Genomic DNA, 25000 nt, shown 5'->3' on the forward strand with positions numbered 1-25000 from the left:
TCTCAGTCTGGTGTGTGTAAGGTGTGTGTGAGCTCTCAGTCTGGTGTGTGTAAGGTGTGTGTGAGCTCTCAGTCTGGTGTGTGTAAGGTGTGTGTGAGCTCTCAGTCTGGTGTGTGTAAGGTGTGTGTGAGCTCTCAGTCTGGTGTGTGTAAGGTGTGTGTGAGCTCTCAGTCTGGTGTGTGTAAGGTGTGTGTGAGCTCTCTCAGTCTGGTGTGTGTAAGGTGTGTGTGAGCTCTCAGTCTGGTGTGTGTAAGGTGTGTGTGAGCTCTCAGTCTGGTGTGTGTAAGGTGTGTGTGAGCTCTCAGTCTGGTGTGTGTAAGGTGTGTGTGAGCTCTCAGTCTGGTGTGTGTAAGGTGTGTGAGCTCTCAGTCTGGTGTGTGTAAGGTGTGTGAGCTCTCAGTCTGGTGTGTGTAAGGTGTGTGTGAGCTCTGTCTGGTGTGTGTAAGGTGTGTGTGAGCTCTCAGTCTGGTGTGTGTAAGGTGTGTGAGCTCTCAGTCTGGTGTGTGTAAGGTGTGTGTGAGCTCTCAGTCTGGTGTGTGTGAGCTCTCAGTCTGGTGTGTGTGTGAGCTCTCAGTCTGGTGTGTGTGAGCTCTCAGTCTGGTGTGTGTAAGGTGTGTGAGCTCTCAGTCTGGTGTGTGTAAGGTGTGTGTGAGCTCTCAGTCTGGTGTGTGTAAGGTGTGTGTGAGCTCTCAGTCTGGTGTGTGTAAGGTGTGTGTGAGCTCTCAGTCCTTCACAATGACAGGAATGTTTGTCATGTTTGGTGATAAACCCTTTACTAACAGCAGGAACTGTTCAAGCACAGATTAGTCACACACACACACCATCAGTGTAAAACTACACACACACACACACACACACACACACACACACACACACACACACACACACACACACACACACACACACACACACACACCATCAGTGTAAAACTACATGCTCAATTCAAACTTATTTTTTAGGTATTCATCTTTTGTTTGTGTGATAGGGTCTGTACTGAATTAAACAATTATTTAATAAACACTAAATATTACATTTAAATAACCATTTAGCATTTATAAATAACCAGCTTTTCAAAATAACAGTTGCAATTTTAACAAACTATACAAATATTTAAAAATACACTATAGACTGTAAAACAGGATTGCCGAGGTTGGGGAAGTCGTACGCCAGACAGAACTGGTCCGGTAAAGGGAGTTCGTATCTCAACAGTGAGCATGATGGGTATTGTCTTCACTCTTTCTACTTGTTTTAGAGCGACTGTTGAGATGAACTCTCTTTGCCGGACCAGTTCTGTCTGGCGTAGGGACTTGGTGACTCCGAGTAACTCCGATTACTCCAGTAATGTCCCGGCTCTGCTCATCACGTCCGGCTCTCGTGAGGAAGAGCGACTCAAGGCCCTTCGTGACCGCACTCCTGTACGAGTGGACCATCTCCGCATATTAGCGTCAGACGGTTGCCCTGCCGCTGTTCCGCTATCTGCCGTGATCTGTACACGGAAGGGGAATTAATTAGTTGTACGAAGAAGCCCGCTATTTTAGGGTGGGTTTTTCGGTCCATTTTGCTGTGTACAATGCGAGAGAAAATCACGTGCAATCGTCAAACTTATAGACCCCTTTCCAGTTCGTAAACATGGTGACGTTTTGTGTGGGTGGAGCTTAGTTGGTTGCAGAACGATCCTCTGGCCGCTTCGCTAGCGTTCAGGCTCTGCACAGGTACGGCTCAGAGCACATTACACTCCGAAGTGCCCTTTATTGGTGGTGGTGTTTTTTTTTTCTTTTCTTTTTTTTTCAATAAGTCAATGCTATTGGTCGCCCTTTACGTCTGTCTGTCTGTTTTACAAATATTTAGCCAATGAAAGTTCTTAAAGAGCTTGTGTAAATCTTGTTCGATCCTCAAACTGTCAGTAAACCTGATGACTCCGCCCCCTCTGTCTGATATCTCCGCCCCCTCTATCTGATAACCCCGCCCCCTCTCGGATAACCCCGCCCTCTATGATATCTCCGCCCCTCTATCTGATAACCCCGGCCCCTCTCGGATAACTCCGCCCTCTCTGATATCTCCGCCCCTCTATCTGATAACCCCGCCCCCTCTCGGATAACTCCGCCCCTCTACCTGATAACGTCACCCCCTCTCGGATAACCCCGCCCCCTCTCTGATAACCCCGCCCCTCTCGGATAACTCCGCCCCTCTCTGATATCTCCGCCCCCTCTATCTGATAACCCCGCCCCCTCTCGGATAACTCCGCCCCTCTCTGATAACTCCACCCTCTCTGATAACTCCGCCCCTCTATCTGATAACCCCGCCCCCTCTCGGATAACTCCGCCCCTCTCTGATAACTCCGCCCCTCTATCGTGACTGAACGAACTGAAGCCCCGCAGCCGCACAGCAGACAGCAGCTGAACGCAGTTGTGCACGGCCGGGTAAACAAAGATCTTGGTGTTTGAATAAGAACTGAACACTGTCTGTAAAGGCTCATATAGGGGTGGGCAATATGGCAAAAATATCATATCACGATTTTTTTCAGGAAAATCACGATTTTACCACGTTTCTTTTTCATGTTAGTTTTACTGTTTTGCTAGTGACTGAGCATTACAGACAAACTAATATCCCTATTTTAAACAAAGCCTTATAGGTAGGGCTGGACAATAATTCAATATGTATCGTGATATAGTTTTTTTCAATAACGGTGATATGATTTTTAAACACATTTCCGATATTTTGATATTACAGGCATTGGCTACGAACAACGGTTCATATGTTCATTGTCTCCAAATGGACCGTTCGCAAAGACCCGCCTCTCTGGTTTGTTTTCTGCAGCAACTCTGAGCTCTTCATATTCTCTATCCTGGCTGAAGCACTTTTCATATTCTCTATCTTGGCTGAAGCACTTTTCATATTCTCTATCCTGGCTGAAGCACTTTTTTTCAATCTATTAGAATAATATAATTATGTTAGTATATAGCTTAACGTATATTAATAAGTTGAGTTATTAACTTATGTTTATTTGACAGTGATTTCACATTTCTTGTATGAAGGCTAAAATACAAATAAAATATTAACAATAATTTATTTGTACCATTTTTATTTCTAAACTATTATATAGTTTTATAGGAAGAGGTTTCAGAGACTTGGGAAATAGATTTTTCAGAAGTTTATACAGACATTAATTGTGGGCGTTCTTGGCAGTTTTTCCTGAGGCTTAGGCTATATTGTTCATATTGATATCGGAATTATATCGTATCGACCGAGATTAAGAAATATATCGTGATATACATTTTTGCCGTAACGTCCAGCCCTACTTATAGGTAACAAAATATAAAATAAAAAAGAATAGCAGACATTAAGGCCAAAGGGGTGAAGATAAAAATCGTTGTCATTATTTTCTTTACTAGAAATGAACAAAGATCCATATTATTATATGTGTCATGAACGCTGTGCTCAGGAGAAACTTTTTTTCCCTCTTTTTATTTGGGCGGGGGGAGATACCGAGACGGAAGAGGGCACCCGCGCACTCTCCGTCCTCAGTAACTTAGAATAAACTAAGAAGATGGCGGTCGTGTGGCAATATTTTACAGTTTCTGAGAAAGATCAGCGTTTTGCAGTTTGCAATGCGTGTTCCATTTGGCGCTTTTCCACTGCATGGTATGGTACGGCTCGGTTCGGTACGGCTCACTTATGGCGCATTTCCACTGCATGGTACGGTACGGCACGGCTCGCTTCGGCTCGCTTTAAATGGTACCACCTCTGTTGAGGTTCCAAGCGTACCGTACCGATACTAAATGTGACGTGAAAACACTGCAGATCACTGATTGGTCAGACAAAATCGTCACTTCAGCGTCATTGTATATTTGCTACACGAGACACTAAACCCGCTATATTTAAATAGCCAGACAACAGCAAACGCGGTAGCACCTGTTTTTACTTGACAAAAAAAGTATAAAAAAAATCAAACAAGAAATGGCTGAATCGTGGTCAGTGGACGAGGTGCAGACGTTCCTCTCGTTGGTTGCCGAGGAGCGGAAGTAGCACAGCTCTTAGCCGCACACGGCTACCACCGGACATACAACTTAACGATCAGTCCCACCCACTTTGAAGCGGTACTAACTGCAGTGGAAAAGCAACCGAGCTAAAGCGAACCGAACCGTGCCGTACCGAGTTGAGTCGTACCACGCAGTGGAAAAGCAAAGCGAGCCGAACCGCTCCGCGCCGTGTTGAACCGTCCCGAACCGAACCGAGCCGTACCATGCAGTGGAAAAGCGCCAATTGAAATTTCAAGGGGGGGGGGGGGGGCTGTTAGAAAGTCATTTAACACGACAAATCTCATTGGACATTTGAGAAGCAGGCACGAGGCGGTGTACGGCGATTACCTGCAAGCTGACCAAAAACGGAAAAATGAAGCCGCCAAGAAAGTGCAAACTCCCGGTAAAACTCAGACTTCAATTGACACGGCGTTTGAGAAAGCTAAACAGCTGCCTCCAGACAGCGCCAAAGCGAAACACATAACAAACAAGGTGATGGAGTTCATCGCTTTAGATGACCAGCCTTTCTCTGTAGTGGAGGACGTTGGTTTTCGGAGTCTGATGAAGTTTATGGAGCCACGCTACACGCTGCCGAGCCGGCGTCACTTTGCCGAGGTCTGTCTCCCCGAAATCCACAACATTGTGGCCACGCACATTCATGAGCTACTGGCTTGCGACATCACTGCAATCAGTTTCACCACAGATATATGGAGTTCAGATTTAAGCCCTGTGAGCATGCTTAGCCTCACGGCACAGTGGATTGATAAGGACTTCAACCTGGTGAAGACCGTGTTGCACTCCCAGGAGTTCGCAGGTACCCACTCAGCATCTGCCATCTCGGAGGCATTTGAGAAAGTGTTCCAGACGTGGAAAATCGACAAAACCAGAGTGCTTGCTGTCGTGAGAGATAATGCTAGGAATATGACGAAAGCTATGATGGACAGTGGTCTGGCTAGTTTTGGCTGCATGGCGCACACACTGCAACTGCATCACACAGAGCGAGCGCGCGCATCACACAGAGCGAGCGCGCGCATCACACAGAGCGAGCGCGCGCATCACACAGAGCGAGCGCGCGCATCACACAGAGCGAGCGCGCGCATCACACAGAGCGAGCGCGCGCATCACACAGAGCGAGCGAGCGCATCACACAGAGCGAGCGCGCGCATCACACAGAGCGAGCGCGCGCATCACACAGAGCGAGCGCGCGCATCACACAGAGCGAGCGCGCGCATCACACAGAGCGAGCGCGCGCATCACACAGAGCGCGCACATCACACAGAGCGAGCGCGCGCATCACACAGAGCGAGCGCGCGCATCACACAGAGCGCGCGCATCACACAGAGCGAGCACATCACACAGAGCGAGCGCGCGCATCACACAGAGCGAGCGCGCGCATCACACAGAGCGAGCGCGCGCATCACACAGAGCGAGCGCGCGCATCACACAGAGCGAGCGCGCGCATCACACAGAGCGAGCGCGCGCATCACACAGAGCGAGCGCGCGCATCACACAGAGCGAGCGCGCGCATCACACAGAGCGAGCGCATCACACAGAGCGAGCGCATCACACAGAGCGCGCGCATCACACAGAGCGAGCGCGCGCATCACACAGAGCGCGCACATCACACAGAGCGAGCGCGCGCATCACACAGAGCGAGCGCGCGCATCACACAGAGCGAGCACATCACACAGAGCGAGCGCGCGCATCACACAGAGCGAGCGCGCGCATCACACAGAGCGAGCGCGCGCATCACACAGAGCGAGCGCGCGCATCACACAGAGCGAGCGCGCGCATCACACAGAGCGAGCGCGCGCATCACACAGAGCGAGCGCGCGCATCACACAGAGCGAGCGCGCGCATCACACAGAGCGAGCGCGCGCATCACACAGAGCGAGCGCGCGCATCACACAGAGCGAGCGCGCGCATCACACAGAGCGAGCGCGCGCATCACACAGAGCGAGCGCGCGCATCACACAGAGCGAGCGCGCGCATCACACAGAGCGAGCGCGCGCATCACACAGAGCGAGCGCGCGCATCACACAGAGCGAGCGCGCGCATCACACAGAGCGAGCGCGCGCATCACACAGAGCGAGCGCGCGCATCACACAGAGCGAGCGCGCGCATCACACAGAGCGAGCGCGCGCATCACACAGAGCGAGCGCGCGCATCACACAGAGCGAGCGCGCGCATCACACAGAGCGAGCGCGCGCATCACACAGAGCGAGCGCGCGCATCACACAGAGCGAGCGCGCGCATCACACAGAGCGAGCGCGCGCATCACACAGAGCGAGCGCGCGCATCACACAGAGCGAGCGCGCGCATCACACAGAGCGAGCGCGCGCATCACACAGAGCGAGCGCGCGCATCACACAGAGCGAGCGCGCGCATCACACAGAGCGAGCGCGCGCATCACACAGAGCGAGCGCGCGCATCACACAGAGCGAGCGCGCGCATCACACAGAGCGAGCGCGCGCATCACACAGAGCGAGCGCGCGCATCACACAGAGCGAGCGCGCGCATCACACAGAGCGAGCGCGCGCATCACACAGAGCGAGCGCGCGCATCACACAGAGCGAGCGCGCGCATCACACAGAGCGAGCGCGCGCATCACACAGAGCGAGCGCGCGCATCACACAGAGCGCAAGAGGCAACGATCCAACAGAGCAGGGCCCTCCCTGCATTAGAATAGACTATTAACTTAAAGCTTTTACTCTTAAACACAAAAGGCACGTCCACTTTAATAAAAAACATAATAATTATTAAACAAAGCAGATCGAGACGAGAGCAGAAACTAAATAAAGTGCATAACTGAAAAATAAAGCATAGGCTCAAAACAACAGTGGCGCAGTGCAGTTGCGCTCCGGTGGGTCGGGCTAATCCAAAACAAGTGAAAACATGGGGGGTGTTCTGAAGACACCCCCATTAGCAATTAGTGCTTTCCACCTGATGAAATTAACACGGCAAAAAAACGACCAATCAGAATTGTGGTCGAGCCAGAACATATCGACCAATAAATGACTAGTCCACTGTGAGATTACAGCCCTACACAGCATCATATTCATATTGGAACAAAAATGTAAATTCTGTTATTCTAATGTTTTAATTCTATAGTTAATGAAATGAGTCATACTAAGACTGAATTGTCCTGATATTTGTGTGTTCTGGGGTCAGTGGAGGGCCTGGTTCTGCTGCGCTCACACAGTGAATCGATGACGGGCTTCACGAGCTCGCGACGGCACACGAGAGATCAGCGGCGCCGACACACCATCACTAACGGAGTGGATTACGGGATGGTAAACAAAATCTTTCTATTATGTTTGTGACCCTTTCGCTTTATTTACCATGGGTATCATAGGTAGGGTTAGGGGCGGGGTCAGGGGTAGGGTTAGGGACGGGGTCAGGGGTAGGGTTAGGGACGGGGTCAGGGGTAGGGTTAGGGACAGGGTCAGGGGTTAGGGTTAGGGACGGGGTCAGGGGTAGGGTTAGGGACGGGGTCAGGGGTTAGGGGCGGGGTCAGGGGTTAGGGGCGGGGTAGGGTTAGGTACGGGGTCAGGGGTAGGTCATTCATACGATTTCATATGAAATGAGAAACTCGTAAAATATGTACGAATTGGATCGGGTTGTTATTTTACATTTATTTCTGAATGCAATAATGAAATGCGGAAAAGCAAAAGCAGGCAGAAAAAAAAATCAGGTTCGCGTGATCTGACAATTCCCAAGATCTGAGAGGCGCTTTCACTAACCCACACCAGTAAGCCTACTTCAGCCAATCGGTAATAGGGTAGGGGCTGGTCTTGGGTTTTGGCCAATCAAAGTAATTCAGCAGTTACTCCACGTGCGAATTTGTTTTGTGTTTCCCATCCACTACGAATGTGTTTCCGACACTGGCAGCGCGAAACGTAGCCAAAGTCATAGAGTGTAGGGTTCGTACAAGGTGCTTAAAGTGCTTGAATGTGACTTTTTGAAATGTAAGTCCTGGAAAACCCTTGAAAACGGCAATATTTTTTAAGAGGTACTTGAAAAGTGCTTGAATTGTTAAAAACAGGGATGCATCGATACCGAGCTCATGTACTCGCACTCGTAAAAGACCTCTGATTCCAACAACCGATAGGCCTACTACCATGCAGCGTGTGTAGTAACAGATAGCTGTGGTGCGCGACTCGAGCTGAAGCGAAAAACACGCAGTGGATTAGGCGCGCAGCGGAACAGACGCGCGAGAGGGTCGAGCTCATCTCTTTAAAGGGGTCATATAATGCCATTTATGTACAAGCCAATATGATTATTTAGGGTCTAAATTAAAAGTTTGTAGTATACTTTAATTACAAATTCTCATTAGTATTGTAAGAAAACACTAATTTTACCTGGTCAAAAACAGCTCTGTTTTCAGCACGCCGTTTTAGTGCATATGTCTTTAAATGATAATGAGCTTTTCACCCAGCCCCTCTGTTCTGTGGGCCGTTTTTACAAAACACACGTGGAGTGTTGCCTTGACAACAGTTGAGGCTATATTTTGAGTCGTCGGACCCGGACTGTTACTGATTAATAATCTACTAAAGTAAGCTTAGTGTAGTGTTACCATGTTAACTTTAACACCTGCATACACATTTTGTAATAACATAATAACTGCATTGTTCAGTATAAACGTGGAATTATTAATTATATTGAGAACGTCGTAGGAACGTGTTCATCAGTACACGTGGCATCAGGACACCCTAGGCCGTAGGTCGATGATCGACTTTGTGGTCGTTTCATCTGACCTCCGGCCGTATGTCTTGGACACTCGGGTGAAGAGAGGGGCGGAGCTGTCAACTGATCACCACCTGGTGGTGAGTTGGATCCGATGGCGGGGGAGGAAGCTGGACAGACTCGGCAGACCCAAGCGTACGGTAAGGGTCTGCTGGGAACGTTTGGCCGAGTCTCCTGTCAGAGAGATCTTCAACTCCCACCTCCGGCAGAGCTTCGACCAGATCCCGAGGGAGGCTGGAGATATTGAGTCCGTGTGGACCATGTTCTCCACCTCCATTGTCGACGCAGCCTCTCGGTGCTGTGGCCGTAAGGTCTCTGGTGCCTGTCGAGGCGGCAATCCCCGAACCCGGTGGTGGACACCGGAAGTAAGGGATGCCGTCAAGCTGAAGGAGTCCTATCGGGCCTGGTTGGCTTGTGGGACTCCTGAGGCAGCTGATGAGTACCGGGAGGCCAAGCGGAGTGCAGCCCGGCTGGTTGTGGAGACAAAAACTCGGGCCTGGAAGGAGTTCGGTGAGGCCATGGAGAAGGACTACCGGCTGGCATTGAAGAGATTCTGGCAAACCGTCCGGCGCCTCAGGAGAGGGAAACAGTGCCCCACCAACGCTGTTTACAGTGGAGCAGCTGTTGACCTCAACTGGGGATGTCGTCGGAAGGTGGAAGGAATCACGTCTTCCATTGAGGAAGCAGAGGCTGAGGGCTTGGAGGTGGACTCGTCCATCACCCAAGCTGAAGTCACCGAGGTAGTCAAGAAACTCCTCGGTGGCAAGGCACCGGGGGTGGATGAGATCCGCCCTGAGTACCTCAAGTCTCTGGATGTTGTGGGGCTTTCTTGGCTGACACGTCTCTGCAGCATCGCGTCGGGGACAGTACCTCTGGACTGGCAGACTGGGGTGGTGGTCCCTCTTTTTAAGAAGGGGGACCGGAGAGTGTGCTCCAACTACAGGGGGATCACACTTCTCAGCCTCCCCGGGAAAGTCTATGCCAGGGTACTGGAGAGGAGAATACGGCCGATAGTAGAACCTCGGATTCAGAAGGAACAGTGCGGTTTTCGTCCGGGCCGTGGAACACTGGACCAGCTCTATACCCTCTCTAGGGTGCTGGAGGGTTCATGGGAGTTTGCCCAACCAATCCACATGTGCTTTGTGGATTTGGAGAAGGCATTCGACTGTGTCCCTCGAGGCGGCCTGTGGAGGGTGCTCCGGGAGTATGGGGTTCGGGGTCCTTTGCTAAGGGCTGTCCGGTCCCTCTACGACCGAAGCAGGAGCTTGGTTCGCATTGCCGGCAGTAAGTCAGACTTCTTCCCGGTGCATGTTGGACTTCGGCAGGGCTGCCCTTTGTCGCCGGTTCTGTTCATAATATTTATGGACAGAATTTCTAGGCGCAGCCAGGGGCCGGAGGGTGTCGGGTTCGGGGACCACACGATTTCGTCTCTGCTCTTTGCAGATGATGTTGTCGTGTTGGCCCCTTCAGACCAGGACCTTCAGCATGCACTGGGACGGTTTGCAGCCGAGTGTGAAGCGGCTGGGATGAGAATCAGCACCTCCAAATCCGAGGCCATGGTCCTCAGTCGGAAAAGGGTGGATTGCCCACTTCAGGTTGGTGGAGAGTTCCTGCCTCAAGTGGAGGAGTTCAAGTATCTTGGGGTCTTGTTCACGAGTGAGGGAAGGATGGAACGGGAGATTGACAGACGGATCGGTGCAGCTGCTGCAGTAATGCGGTCGATGTACCGGTCTGTCGTGGTGAAGAAAGAGCTGAGCCGCAAGGCGAACTCTCGATTTACCGGTCAATATACGTTCCTACTCTCACCTATGGTCATGAGCTTTGGGTCATGACCGAAAGAACAAGATCCCGGATACAGGCCGCCGAAATTAGCTTTCTCCGCAGAGTGGCTGGGCGATCCCTCAGAGATCGGGTGAGGAGCTCGGTCACTCGGGAGGAGCTCAGAGTAGAGTCGCTGCTCCTCCACATCGAGAGGGGTCAGCTGAGGTGGCTCGGGCATCTGTTCCGGATGCCTCCTGAACGCCTTCCTGGGAAGGTGTTCCGGGCACGTCCCACCGGGAGGAGACCCCGGGGAAGACCTAGGACACGCTGGAGAGACTATGTCTCCCGGCTGGCCTGGGAACGCCTCGGTGTCCCCCCGGAAGAGCTGGAGGAAGTGTCTAGGGAGAGGGAAGTATGGGCATCTCTGCTTAGACTGCTGCCCCCGCGACCCGGCCCCGGATAAGCGGAAGAAGATGGATGGATGGATGGACGTTGTAAAAACATGCCGTAATGTAACGTTACCCTGAGTGTAAACATTAAGTTAGCCGCATTCATCGTAAAGCGTGCTAGCGATTTGCAAAGATTAATATAAAGATTAATATAAAGGTTAATAACTTCTCAGTTCTTCTGGAGGTTCAGCAGGAACACGAATAGTTGGTACAAATCCTTTTTTCAGGAGCAGTTTCTTAGCAAAACCAGCTTTATATTGACCCTCATTTGTAAAGCAGTCTGGTGAAAAATCAATTTTCAATTTCAAAATCAATTTGTCCTGGGGAATATTCCCTTCAAAAGCAAAACTCAGCCACTGCGTCTTCAGCGGGTCTGATCTAGGAACATTAAAATGACTGCTGTGCTCCTTATTGCACCCAAGAACAGAACACCACAATCGCTTAGACGCCATTCTGCTCATAGACAGTGCTCCAGCGTATCAACAATGACGCGCGGACTATGATTGACAAGCTCGCTCACGAGCGAGGGCGGGTCTGTGTTGAAACGCTGCTGTCAATCAACAATCGTGGGAGGGGCGTCGATTTTGTGACGTCACAAAAACAAACAGCTCAATTTGAGACGGTAAAACATAAGGAGATTTAAAAAAAACACTGGATGGATTTTTTATCATTTTATGATGGTTGTGTACAGCCACTGCCAGTGCAATCAACTTGTAAAAGTGCATGTACCATTATATGACCCCTTTAAACAGACATCAAAACGAGCCATGTAGATTATTATTAACGCTCAAATACTGAATTAAATAATCTTTCACGTCTTGCACTTGTACAGACGAATTCACTCAAAATTATGTAAAAACGCCCGTCTTGGTGAGTATACTAGTAAACAAAGTCGGTTATCTCGTTATCTCAAGTGAACGTAGCCATGTTCAAATGGGGTTTGTGCGTTCTGTCTTAAAGGTAGGGTAGGTCAGAATTGTCTAAAAAAACTTTTATTCAAATTTGTTTAAACTGTCTTTATATACCAATACATAATTAAAATGCAAGTACTCTGAAATAGAGAGTATATAAAATTGAGTGACTCCAGTGTATTTAATCTTCAATAAACACAGCTCATTAATTCCATTCACTCCCACCTAAAAACGGGTGCGCAACTGCGCGCACGTGGGCAGAGCCAGTAATAGCGGCGGTAGTCATGGCGACGGAGAGTGACAGTCGCGCAAGCCAATCACTTGTTTCGTCCCGGTAGGAATTAATGAGCTGTGTTTTTTGAAGATTAAATACACTATAGTCACTCAATTTTTATACTCTCTTTTTCAAAGTACTTACATTTTAATTATGTATTGGTATATAAAGACAGTTTAAGCCAATTTGAAAAAAAAGTTCTTTAGACAATTCTTACCTACCCAACCTTTAAAGGGGCCGCAGTTTAATAAATCTGCTGCTGTGTTTTAATGTTGATAAACAAAGGTCAAATAAATTACTCACTGCTCTTGACTAACTAGGCTACCCTTTTCAACTTTACAAAAATATACATCTATAATTTATACAGTAATGAATATGCTTTTTTTTTTTTATATTTGATTACTTTATTCAAATGTTTGTAGCCTACCTGTTAGATCTACCCGAAAAATACAGTTTACTTCATTTGTAGCCTGCCTTTGTTCTATTGTATTTATTTGAAATTCGATTATTTGTTCTTATTTTGTTACTGACTGCTTACTTGTCTTTAATAATGTTTTTAATTCACATTAATTAGGCTGGTATTTTTTGTTGTAGTATCAAAATTGGATTGAATAATTGGTATTTCACTGGTGTCTAAATGTGTACCACTGACCCAATCCTCAGCACTGAGCCCTTCTGGAGCAGCTCTTAATATGTGCTGTGCTATTAAATGAAAGATAAAATATGATAGAGCAATAGAATGAAGAGTGAAGGTAACAGAAGCCCATACATTGCATTTTAGCAGAATTAATTAGGCATGAAAATCAGGGCATATATCTAGCTTAGGGGCCCGCTTAATTCCCAGGGAAAAAAGTTCAGGCTCAGGATTTTTGTCTACCATCACCCCTGCAGATCGCGTTTTTTGCGCGAAATTCGTTTTCAATTGTAGGCGCGCGGCAAGCGGTCTCATTATAGAAGCGACGCGGCTATGCCGTGGCGAGATGAAAACATCTCAACATTAACAGATCATGTGACAAAAACCAACGATCAGCTTCGGCCTTTCCGTAACCGCATGGAAAGCTCGTCCGAACCACTGATCATAGCGGTACACGGCGGCTTTTTATTTCTCATCTCCATAAACATATCTAGTAGTAAAGCTAATGCAAGGGCTAGAAATCAATTAATTCTTTGCTAGGGGTGTGACGAGACGCTTACTACGAGACACGACACGAGATTGGGTTCACGAGAACGAGACAAGATGAGATTATTACACAATTTTTAAGAAATCCTCAATGATGAAATATATGAATGGAAAATAGTCTTTTATTCAACTGAAAATCACAAAATGCAAAACAATTTAGGTGCATTTTGAAATCAACTTGTAATGAATGTTATTTTACTTCTATTTTAATGAATTCTATGCAGTAAAGGACATGCAAACACTGCAAAATGTTTTGCTTTAAACTGACTGGCTTCTCCCCTGTACGAATTCACATGAGAAATCTAACTCCTTTCCACAAATCAAACATAAAAAAATATAAAACACTACCAGTATAAATAAAATAAATATATAAAATAACAGAAATAACACTTTTAATGCAAACAGTAAGTGTATCCATAATCAAAGTACTGCTCTCTCAAAACTAGAAGTGCAAACAGAAAAAAAACAATTTCTTCAAGCATGAAAAAGAGATAAATTAACTATACAGAACAGCCTAAGATATAGTCATGTTCTTTTTCAAGAATATAAGCATGTCGACGACTTCTGGCAGCAGTGGAGACCTTGGCAGTAACTGTGTCTCCTGCAGTAGAGGAAACACGCTCACTTGGAACAGAGGTAGCAGGGATGGAAAGGTATGCTTTGGCAAGTGGAGACAGCACCGGATATTTAGAGCCGTTTTCTCTCCACCACTTCAGAGCAACTGAGTGGGATAGAGGCCTCTCTTCTGTAGAGATCAATTTCCTTCTCAGTCCCTCTGCTGGACTTTTCTGTCTTAGAGAAAGTGTCCCCTAGTAGATCCTCAAGCGCTGTCTTCTTGGAAGCAGGTTCTCCCTCTTCTGACTCGACTCCCAGAGCCCGCTCTCCATGTGTGGAACAGAGAAAGGCCACATGTGAGGAGAGCAGAGAGGAGAGGCAGCTTGCGGCTCCAGGTAACAAACCAGCATATCTAAAGTGCTATTCCATCGCGTGGTAACGTCCATGATTGATTTGTGTGGGGGCAGTTGTAGCAGCTTCTGCTTGGACATGAGTAACGCGGCAGCCGTTGAACTCCGGTGAAAAAAAGCTGTTACTCGTCTCACCCGCCCAAGCAACCGAGTGACGCGCGCAGCGCCGAGGCCAGCCTGGGTAGCGAGGTTTATCGTGTGTGCGGCTCTAATCCTGCCTCACGCACAGCCACATCCATATTACGCGCATTGTCAGTCACAATTGCGATGCCATGGTTTGGTTTTTTAATCTCCCAGTCAGTGACAGCTGCTTGTAAAACTTCAGCTAAGTTTGCTCCTGGATGGGACTCAAAAAGTGGGCGAGTCTGCAGTACAAACTGTAACATTTCCCAGCCACTGATTATGTGGCTATAACTGTGATCTAGCCCTGCGTACACCTAGAAGTCCAACCATCAGTTGTAATGGCGATGCTTTCTGCCTCTTTCAGAGTCTGTACAACCTTGACCTTGGCTTCTTTGTAGAGGGTTGGGACCACAGTGCGAGTAAAATGCGTGCATGATGGGATGGTGTACCTCGGTTCCAGTGTGTGGAGTCGCCGCCGAAATCCCAGATTTTCCACCACAGAAAATGGCCTCATATCCGCTGCGATGAAACCGCCGATGTCTCTCGCTATTGCCGTGGCTCTTGCACTTGACGGTGGAATAGATGCAAAGGCATTTAGAGGTGTTTGCCCTTTTAATGTTCTCGTCGCAGGTGCAGCTCGGGTTAGGGTTAGTAGGGTTAGGGTTAGTAGGGTTAGGGTTAGGGTTAGTAGGGTTAGGGTTAGTAGACACTGTGGTGGTTCTGTAAGTGTTTTTGCATAGTGCTCGTGTTAGCCGCGGTGTACGGCATTGCTTTCTTACAATGTTTACATATTGTGTTCGTCTCGTCTGTCACCTTTTCGCCGTTTCTTATTTCCGCAGGAAAACCAAAATGTTGCCACACAAATGATTTAAGAGTGGCAGGGGGATCTTCAATACTAATTTCACCCTCACGCTCCATCACGCTGACATCACAACTCACGAGACAACTTTTCACCACGACGAGAAATCTCGTCGCGTTTTTATCTCGCGAGATTTTGTCACACCCCTATTCTTTGCTGATGCGTCCTCATTCTCATGGAGAGCGCAGTTCGTACCGCTTTCTCAAGCGCTTGTTCTTCCCTGGCGTCTGTCGTTGCCATGCAACCATGAACAGAGGCGCGCCTACATTTGAAATAACGAATTTGCACACGCAAAAAATGCGCTATGTGAACGGCCCCTTATGGTAACGTGACATTAGCCTAATCTAAAATATTTCCATATGTGGCTCTTTCCTCCTCTCGTCCCCGCCGCCGGCCGCCAGTCTCGGTGTGTGTGTGTGTGTGTGTAAGTGATATTACTGATCAGAAGATCCTGCGCCGCCGCTGAACACACTGTGGAGGAAACACTGAACCAGGCGGTTTGTTGTGAATGTCATCCGGCTGCTTTTAATGTTGTTTCTTATGACCTCTTGAGTATTTTGAGCTTCGTGATGATGATATTTTGATCTTATCATTAATGTTTCTGTTCTGCTGCTGCATCATGACAAACTTCTGCATGCTGTTATAAAGTAAGTGTAAGCGTCGACTCAACAGATCAGTGACTAAAGTGTTCAGTGTCTGAAGCTCCTCCTCCCTCCCTCTCTCTCTCTCTCTCGCTCTCTCCCTCTCGCTCTCCCTCTCTCTCTCTCTCTCTCTCTCTCGCTCTCTCCCTCTCGCTCTCCCTCTCCCTCTCCCTCTCTCTCTCTCTCTCTCTCTCTCTCTCTCTCTCTCTCTCTCTCTCTCTCTCCTCTCGCTCTCTCTCTCTCTCTCTCCCTCTCGCTCTCCCTCTCTCTCTCTCTCTCTCTCTCTCTCGCTCTCTCTCTCTCTCCCTCTCCCTCTCACTCTCTCTCCCTCTCGCTCGCTCGCTCTCTCCCTCTCTCTGTCTCTCTCTCTCTCTCTCTCTCTCTCTCTCTTCCCCTCCCCCCACCCCACCCCCGGTGCTTGTGGTTTGTCTGCTGGGTTAGGGTTAGTCTCTGTCCCTCCTCCTGATGGTGGTCGGTCGACTCGGGCCCCGGGGCCTCGACTCTGCCGTATGGGTCGCTTACACCACCGTCTTCATCCCTCTGAGCAGCCGCCTGTTCTCCAGCAGAGCCCTGCACTTCTACCTCTGGGTGAGACACAGACAGACAGACAGACAGACACACACACACACACACACACACACACACTGACAGACAGAACCCTAACCCTGCACTTCTACCTCTGGGTGAGACAGACAGACAGGGGAAGATTGTGTTGTGTATGATGATTGTGTTTGTGAGGGTATTTACTGTGCTGTTATTTCTCTCACTATGGCCGTTTACTCTGCTTCTTCCTGACGGTTCACTTATTCAATATGTTGTCTTGAATCGTCTGTTCTGCGAAACTTCCCACATATTTGAGTATTTGAGCAGGACAGAAGCGTTGACAGGCTCATCTGGCGTTTACATGGTTTCTGTTGTAACAGTGGTTGTGTGTCTCTCTGGTCCTCATCTCTTTATACAAAGAGGATTTTCCCCGTCGACGGCCCTCCACACAAACACACGGCACAAAGCCTCACCCTCCCTTTATGTCCCTGTTCCACTCTCGCTCCGCTGTAAAAACAGTTGAGACGGCAGTTCATAGCTCTGCAGAGGACGGGACTAAAACACATCTTGGTGCGAGCTGCTTTATTAATCCATATTTTGTTCATTGAAATGCTCTATATTAAACATCTTCAAGAGTTTCTTAAAGTTGTTCTATTCAAAATGTAAAAATAAAGTGTCTCCCTTTTTAAAATTTCTACTTGAATGTACTGATGTAAAATTGAAGCTGAAGTATGTAACAACTACAACTACAAGTCGATATTTAAAGAAAATCCTCCATAGCTCAGTTACATTCTCATATATAAATGAAAATGGATATCTTATATAATAAATATTTCGAATGATATTCAGTTCGCAGTCTGCAGCCTGAATCATGATGGCACTGTGTTCGTTCGGTGCCCAGAGGAGAACTGAGCCTGGTTTCTCACATGGTTTGGGTTCCTCAACACTATCGCCTCTGGCTTCATTAGACTACATGACTACATCATGTGTTGTGGTCGTGTCTAGGCGCAGGTCCTCCATCTGATCTGGATACGGCCCGGATCCGGCTGAATACATCATGAGTTGTGGTCGTGTCTAGGTGCAGGTCCTCCATCTGATCTGGATACGGCCCGGATCCGGCTGACTACATCATGTGTTGTGGTCGTGTCTAGGCGCAGGTCCTCCATCTGATCTGGATACGGCCCGGATCCGGCTGACTACATCATGTGTTGTGGTCGTGTCTAGGTGCAGGTCCTCCATCTGATCTGGATACGGCCCGGATCCGGCTGACTACATCATGAGTTGTGGTCGTGTCTAGGCGCAGGTCCTCCATCTGATCTGGATACGGCCCGGATCCGGCTGAATACATCATGCGTTGTGGTCGTGTCTAGGCGCTGGTCCTCCATCTGATCTGGATACGGTCTGGATCCGGCTGACTACATCATGAGTTGTGGTCGTGTCTAGGCGCTGGTCCTCCATCTGATCTGGATACGGCCTGGATCCGGCTGACTACATCATGTGTTGTGGTCGTGTCTAGGCGCAGGTCCTCCATCTGATCTGGATACGGCCGGATCCGGCTGACTACATCATGTGTTGTGGTCGTGTCTAGGTGCAGGTCCTCCATCTGATCTGGATACGGCCTGGATCCGGCTGACTACATCATGTGTTGTGGTCGTGTCTAGGCGCTGGTCCTCCATCTGATCTGGATACGGCCTGGATCCGGCTGACTACATCATGTGTTGTGGTCGTGTCTAGGTGCAGGTCCTCCATCTGATCTGGATACGGCCCAGATCCGGCTGAATACATCATGTGTTGTGGTCGTGTCTAGGCGCTGGTCCTCCATCTGATCTGGATACGGCCTGGATCCGGCTGACTACATCATGTGTTGTGGTCGTGTCTAGGCGCTGGTCCTCCATCTGATCTGGATACGGCCCGGATCCGGCTGACTACATCATGAGTTGTGATCGTGTCTAGGCGCAGGTCCTCCATCTGATCTGGATACGGCCGGATCCGGCTGACTACATCATGTGTTGTGGTCGTGTCTAGGTGCAGGTCCTCCATCTGATCTGGATACGGCCCGGATCCGGCTGACTACATCATGTGTTGTGGTCGTGTCTAGGCGCAGGTCCTCCATCTGATCTGGATACGGCCCGGATCCGGCTGACTACATCATGAGTTGTGGTCGTGTCTAGGCGCTGCTCCTCCATCTGATCTGGATACGGCCCGGATCCGGCTGACTACATCATGAGTTGTGGTCGTGTCTAGGCGCAGGTCCTCCATCTGATCTGGATACGGCCCGGATCCGGCTGACTACATCATGAGTTGTGGTCGTGTCTAGGCGCAGGTCCTCCATCTGATCTGGATACGGCCCGGATCCGGCTGAATACATCATGAGTTGTGGTCGTGTCTAGGCGCAGGTCCTCCATCTGATCTGGATACGGCCCGGATCCGGCTGACTACATCATGTGTTTTGGTCGTGTCTAGGCGCAGGTCCTCCATCTGATCTGGATACGGCCAGGATCCGGCTGACTACATCATGTTTTGTGGTCGTGTCTAGGCGCAGGTCCTCCATCTGATCTGGATACGGCCCGGATCCGGCTGACTACATCATGTGTTTTGGTCGTGTCTAGGCGCAGGTCCTCCATCTGATCTGGATACGGCCCGGATCCGGCTGACTACATCATGTGTTGTGGTCGTGTCTAGGCGCTGGTCCTCCATCTGATCTGGATACGGCCCGGATCCGGCTGACTACATCATGAGTTGTGATCGTGTCTAGGCGCAGGTCCTCCATCTGATCTGGATACGGCCGGATCCGGCTGACTACATCATGTTTTGTGGTCGTGTCTAGGCGCAGGTCCTCCATCTGATCTGGATACGGCCCGGATCCGGCTGACTACATCATGTGTTGTGGTCGTGTCTAGGCGCAGGTCCTCCATCTGATCTGGATACGGGCCGGATCCGGCTGACTACATCATGTGTTGTGGTCGTGTCTAGGCGCAGGTCCTCCATCTGATCTGGATACGGCCAGGATCCGGCTGACTACATCATGTTTTGTGGTCGTGTCTAGGCGCAGGTCCTCCATCATCTGATCTGGATACGGCCCGGATCCGGCTGACTACATCATGAGTTGTGGTCGTGTCTAGGCGCAGGTCCTCCATCTGATCTGGATACGGCCCGGATCCGGCTGACTACATCATGTGTTGTGGTCGTGTCTAGGTGCAGGTCCTCCATCTGATCTGGATACGGCCCGGATCCGGCTGACTACATCATGTGTTGTGGTCGTGTCTAGGCGCAGGTCCTCCATCTGATCTGGATACGGCCCGGATCCGGCTGACTACATCATGTTGTGGTCGTGTCTAGGCGCAGGTCCTCCATCTGATCTGGATACGGCCCGGATCCGGCTGAATACATCATGAGTTGTGGTCGTGTCTAGGCGCTGGTCCATCATCTGATCTGGATACAGCCCGGATCCGGCTGACTACATCATGTGTTGTGGTCGTGTCTAGGCGCAGGTCCTCCATCTGATCTGGATACGGCCGGATCCGGCTGACTACATCATGTGTTGTGGTCGTGTCTTGGCGCAGGTCCACCATCTGATCTGGATAGGGCCCGGATCCGGCTGACTACATCATGTGTTGTGGTCGTGTCTAGGCGCAGGTCCTCCATCTGATCTGGATAGGGCCTGGATCCGGCTGACTACATCATGTGTTGTGGTCGTGTCTAGGCGCAGGTCCACCATCTGATCTGGATACGGCCCGGATCCGGCTGACTACATCATATGTTGTGGTCGTGTCTAGGCGCAGGTCCTCCATCTGATCTGGATACGGCCCGGATCCGGCTGACTACATCATGTGTTGTGGTCGTGTCTAGGCGCAGGTCCTCCATCTGATCTGGATATGAACAGATGGGCTGTACCTAATCCTGATGAACCCTAACCCTTAACTTCGCCAAAATGTTAATTATATATAAATTATAAATAGTTAAATATATATATACAGTGGGGAGAACAAGTGTGTATATATATATATATCAGTGGCGGGCCGTGCATTTCACATCTAGGCCTTCAGTGATGTCCAACCTGAATTAATCACTTTTAATAGTGTAGCAGCGCACTCTCTATAAGTGTTGTGAAATTCCTGTTTTTTTTATTTTTGAACGATATCTTTGAGATCAGCTGGACTTTTGCCTTCAAAATCAGTCATGATGCATTACAGTCAGTTCTGTTTTTACCCGGGACAGATCGATAGACTTCGTGACTCTGTGTAAACTGAATAAGGGATTTTTTTCCGGTAGGTTTGAACCTGCTGGTGCTGGAGGAAGGAAAGAAACATTAATTTGTGGGTTGAAAAACTATTAAATCTACAGGAATATATTTTAGTTTACACAGTTCGCTACAGATGCGGTTAGCTAGCTCTGACTACCATTAATAGTAGTACACGCTCTGACCATCCAATCAAAGGACGTGAAAATTCTTACGTTATTGTACGCCTGCTAGATGGCCCCGGTGCAGTCAACTCGAAATCTGATTGGCTGATTAAATCTGATTGGTTAAAGCAACAGTTTCATTGCCATTCATTTTAAGCTACAGGCGCCCGCACTATCGATTCTGAAGGCCGCGAGGCAGATATATTTGACCCTGGCAACACATGATGGCTGAAATATGATTGGATAAAAGCGCTAAAATAAATATACACTACTGGAAGCAGCGCAACCAAGAGAAAAGCTATGACATTAAGAGAATGGACTATTGGGAATAATTTAATACTCATTCATTAAAAAAAATTATTAAAGTGAAGTCAGTGATTCTGATAGTGTTTAGGCCAGCAGAGAAGGCCTTGCTGGCCCTGACGGCCCACCACTGATATATATATATACACAGTGGGGAGAACAAGTATTTGATACACTGCCGATTTTGCAGGAAAACCTGTAGAGGTTTGTACATTTACAAAGCATGTAGAGGTCTGTAATTTTTATCATAGGTACACTTCAACTGTGAGAGACGAAATCTAAAACAAAAATCCAGAAAATAACATTGTATGATTTTTAAATAATTAATTTGTCGCTGTGGCGTTTGTCATACAGTTCTTTGTGTTCAGACACCAAAGAGACCTGGGGCCGTATTCACAAATAATTTTTATCTTACCACTAGGAGTACTCCTAAATCGCTAGGAGTGTTCTCTTAAAAGTTATTCACAACGCCCTTCAGACCTACTCTTAGTAGGGAAAAATGACAACTCCTAAACTAAGAGTGAGTCTCCGTTGCTATGGATGACGTCAATTCTCATGCACGAGCTTCCTCGCAATGATCACGGTGATTGGTTGTTAGATGACAGGGCCATCATGCGAACCATAACACAGACGCACCAAATCATGGAATTACGACATCTAAATATGTCTGTGTCCTACACAAAATAATAATAATAATGTCATCGAAATGCATATATAATGATGTGTGTGCAGGCCCCAGTGAAGTGTGATTCTAAAAAGGCAGAGAGAGAGAGAGAGAAAAGTTGTGAATTAAATTAAATTAAATCAAGGTAGCCTAATACCCTAATGAAAACCGCTACTTGCCTAATAATGAAAAACGGCACTTGCATTAACACTTGCTTGGTTAATTGACATCCTATTAGCCTAAATAGACTACATAAAGCAAGGAAATGTTGCTTCTATTGAAGTAATGTAATAGTTGAATGACGGTGGATTATGAACTCGCCAAAATGGAAAAGAAAGCCCGACTGGACGCAGGATCAGTCACTGCTGCTGGCCCAGTTGGTGCTGGAAAAAAAAACATAATAAAAGGGAAATTTGGCACTGGGATACAACATCGAGAATTGTGAAGTTTGCATCGAACACAATCTGGGTATTGATGGAGTGGGTTTTCTTTCTATTCACAAACACGTCCTCATCCTGACGTGGTGCAATTATTTTAATATGTGTCCCGTCTATAGCAGCGACCACTCCGGGCACACCGGCAATATCCATAAAGGTGGCTTTGTTTCTTTGGAGTTGGCGAATGTCAGGAAAACTTATGAACTGTCGAATAATATGGGGTCTACAGAGTGCATTGATGGTTTGGTGGATGGATCTGCATTACTGATGGATGGGATATCGCTATATCGTCGGCATTACACAATTGCATTTTCCCCGTTGCCAGGTAGCGAAGTGTTATCATACATTTAAATTCGACACTGATTGGGTTGTTGCGATTAGTTGGCGCTGTTATTGCATCCCTCACAAGATCCACAACAATCAGTATTCCCTCACGGTTAAGGCGGTGTCTTTGTAATAACTCCGTGTCATTGGCTGTCTCCAACACACTGTGTCGCGCGGCGATGTTAAGACCCGTTGTGAATAGGTCTTAGTGAGTTAGGAGTCCTCTCGACTTCTTTTAAGCTGTCCCAGACTTAGGTGCTACTTTTAGGGCTAAAATGCTTCGTGAATTACTCTTAGTGAAAAAAATTAGGAGTCCTAAAGTTAGGAGTGACACGCCCATTATTTTTAGGAGTTGCTCCTAAATTCGCCAGTTAGGAGCTACTTTTAACCTTAAAATTCTTTGTGAATACGGCCCCAGGAGCTCTACATTCATCTTGCCTCGTTGCATCTTCATCATCTTCTTACTTCCTCTTCATCGTCTTCTAGCAATGTGACGGCAAGACCGTTTTGTGCTTGAGCACCACCAGCTAATGTAACTTTAGTAGCTCCGGGCACGTGAACAAAAGCGCCAATCTCATTGGTCGGCCAGTTTTAAATGCCGCTTGTCAAACCCCCAAAAAAAAGAAAGAAACCGAAAATTCTCGGGCCAGCACCATGTGTCCAAATTTAAATCTTAACCGTTCTATTTCATCAGAAACGATCTGAAAACAGGGCTTTTAAGTGTAAAATACCGTCCTTTAAACGCCGGCAATAAGCGCACGTGATAATCGTCGCGGTGCACTCAAGGCGTAGCATCAGCACCGACAGCTCACTCGGTTTCCTCCACGGTTTTAGATGTGTTTTGTTTTTCAGTGCTGTAATTTGACGCGGCTGGTGTAAGTTTTCTGTGTGGTGGACAGAAGCGACTAATCGACAATGCCATTCGTTGTGGATAAATTTAATTTCATGTTATCAATTTTATTTGATTAGTTGTTGCAGCCCTAATCACGATAACGTTACTAATAATCATGTATCGGCCATTGTTCATTACAGCACCAAGAGGCCTACTTAAAATACTTTGTAAAAATAAATCTCTTGTCTTTTTATACATTTTGTTAACGCTTAAACATTTTTACATTTTGATATGGACTAAATCATGCCTTAGATGTTCTGATTCTTTATTTTTGTTCTTTATAGTTATTTATATAGTCCGTTTAATAATGTAGGTACGTTTGTTAACATTTATGTATTGAATTTAAATGTTCATATTTCTTATTATAATAAAAAGTTATTAAACCTGTTTAATAGGACAACACTTATGTTTTGTAACTTAATTCAATACCGTGGTAAAAGCTTCAGCAGTTATGGTGACGAGCAGCAGGTGAACATGATGATAAACGCATCATAAACTGTGGCTTCTTCACACTCGCACACAACATCACTGGTTATAATGGGTTCTACTGTCTTCCTCACTGAAGTGAAAGGGTTCTGGGTCGCCAGTAGCAAACAATGGAGCACGCTCTGCTGGACAAACTACATAATTACACAATTTACAAGCATTTTATCTGAGTTATATGTTCTTTATAAAAAATGTCATATCGGTGGCATATCTGCGTCATATATGCGTCAGGCTCATATCGGTCGGGCTCTAATAATAATGTTCTTTATGTGCACATACGGTATTGATTTTCAGGTCTTAAAAAGTCGAACATTATATTTGCATGCCTGTGCATCAGCCGGTCTTCGGGAGCAGGTCCTAAGGCAGTGTAACTGTGTTTCTGTCAGCTGAAGCAGATGAAGGAGCTGGAGCAGGAGAAGGACTCTCTGCTGGCCGGCCTGGATGTGTTGGAGAGAGCCAGAGAATGGTACCAGACCCAGATCCACAACATCACTGAGACCCAGAGACTCGTGGGCCAGAGCCGCCACTCCACCGTACGTTTCCCATCACTGCTTTACCCCCCGTCATTACTGTGCTCATCGAGACGTCTCATTCAAAACCACTGTCTTCCAATGGGAGGATTTATTTATTGATCGGTTCTAGCGGTCTGAGAGTCTCATAGTCTTTCTGACCGAAATTAAGAACACGAAATCATGAAATGCTGTCATTTTTTTAAATGATATTTCATTGTAGTCTAGTTGTGGGTTTTAAAAACGTTCCCAGTAACCCAACAAGTATTCTATCAGAGTGTATCATATTTCAGAGTGTGGAGTGCAACGAACGACGGCGTAGCGGTGGAGGTTTGAAGCCGTTTTCCTTCAGATCAGCCGAGTTTAGCTTCAGTCCAGTGAGAACTACAGGCTTGTGTGTCAGAACTAAACTGAGTTTGAAGATAATAAAAAACTTTGTCAAGGAAAAATTCTAATTTGATTTCAGTGTTTGACATAATGAACAGTGAATCTGTATTTCTGTGGTTAATA

At 47.7% G+C, this 25000-nt stretch overlaps 1 protein-coding gene across 1 annotated transcript in view; it reads left to right on the plus strand.

Annotated features, from left to right (window-relative positions):
• sapcd2 (suppressor APC domain containing 2) overlaps positions 1–25000 on the plus strand; it is a 34909-nt gene that overhangs the window by 1616 nt on the left and 8293 nt on the right. Inside the window, exons 2-3 of the mRNA XM_079608076.1 lie at positions 7191–7312; positions 24368–24514. Of these exons, the coding sequence (XP_079464202.1) occupies positions 7191–7312; positions 24368–24514 (269 nt within the window). The remainder of the gene's footprint in view (positions 1–7190; positions 7313–24367; positions 24515–25000) is intronic.

Source organism: Phoxinus phoxinus (genome assembly GCF_949152265.1).
Source record: "Phoxinus phoxinus genome assembly, chromosome: 3".
Classification (NCBI taxonomy): Eukaryota; Metazoa; Chordata; class Actinopteri; order Cypriniformes; family Leuciscidae; genus Phoxinus; species Phoxinus phoxinus.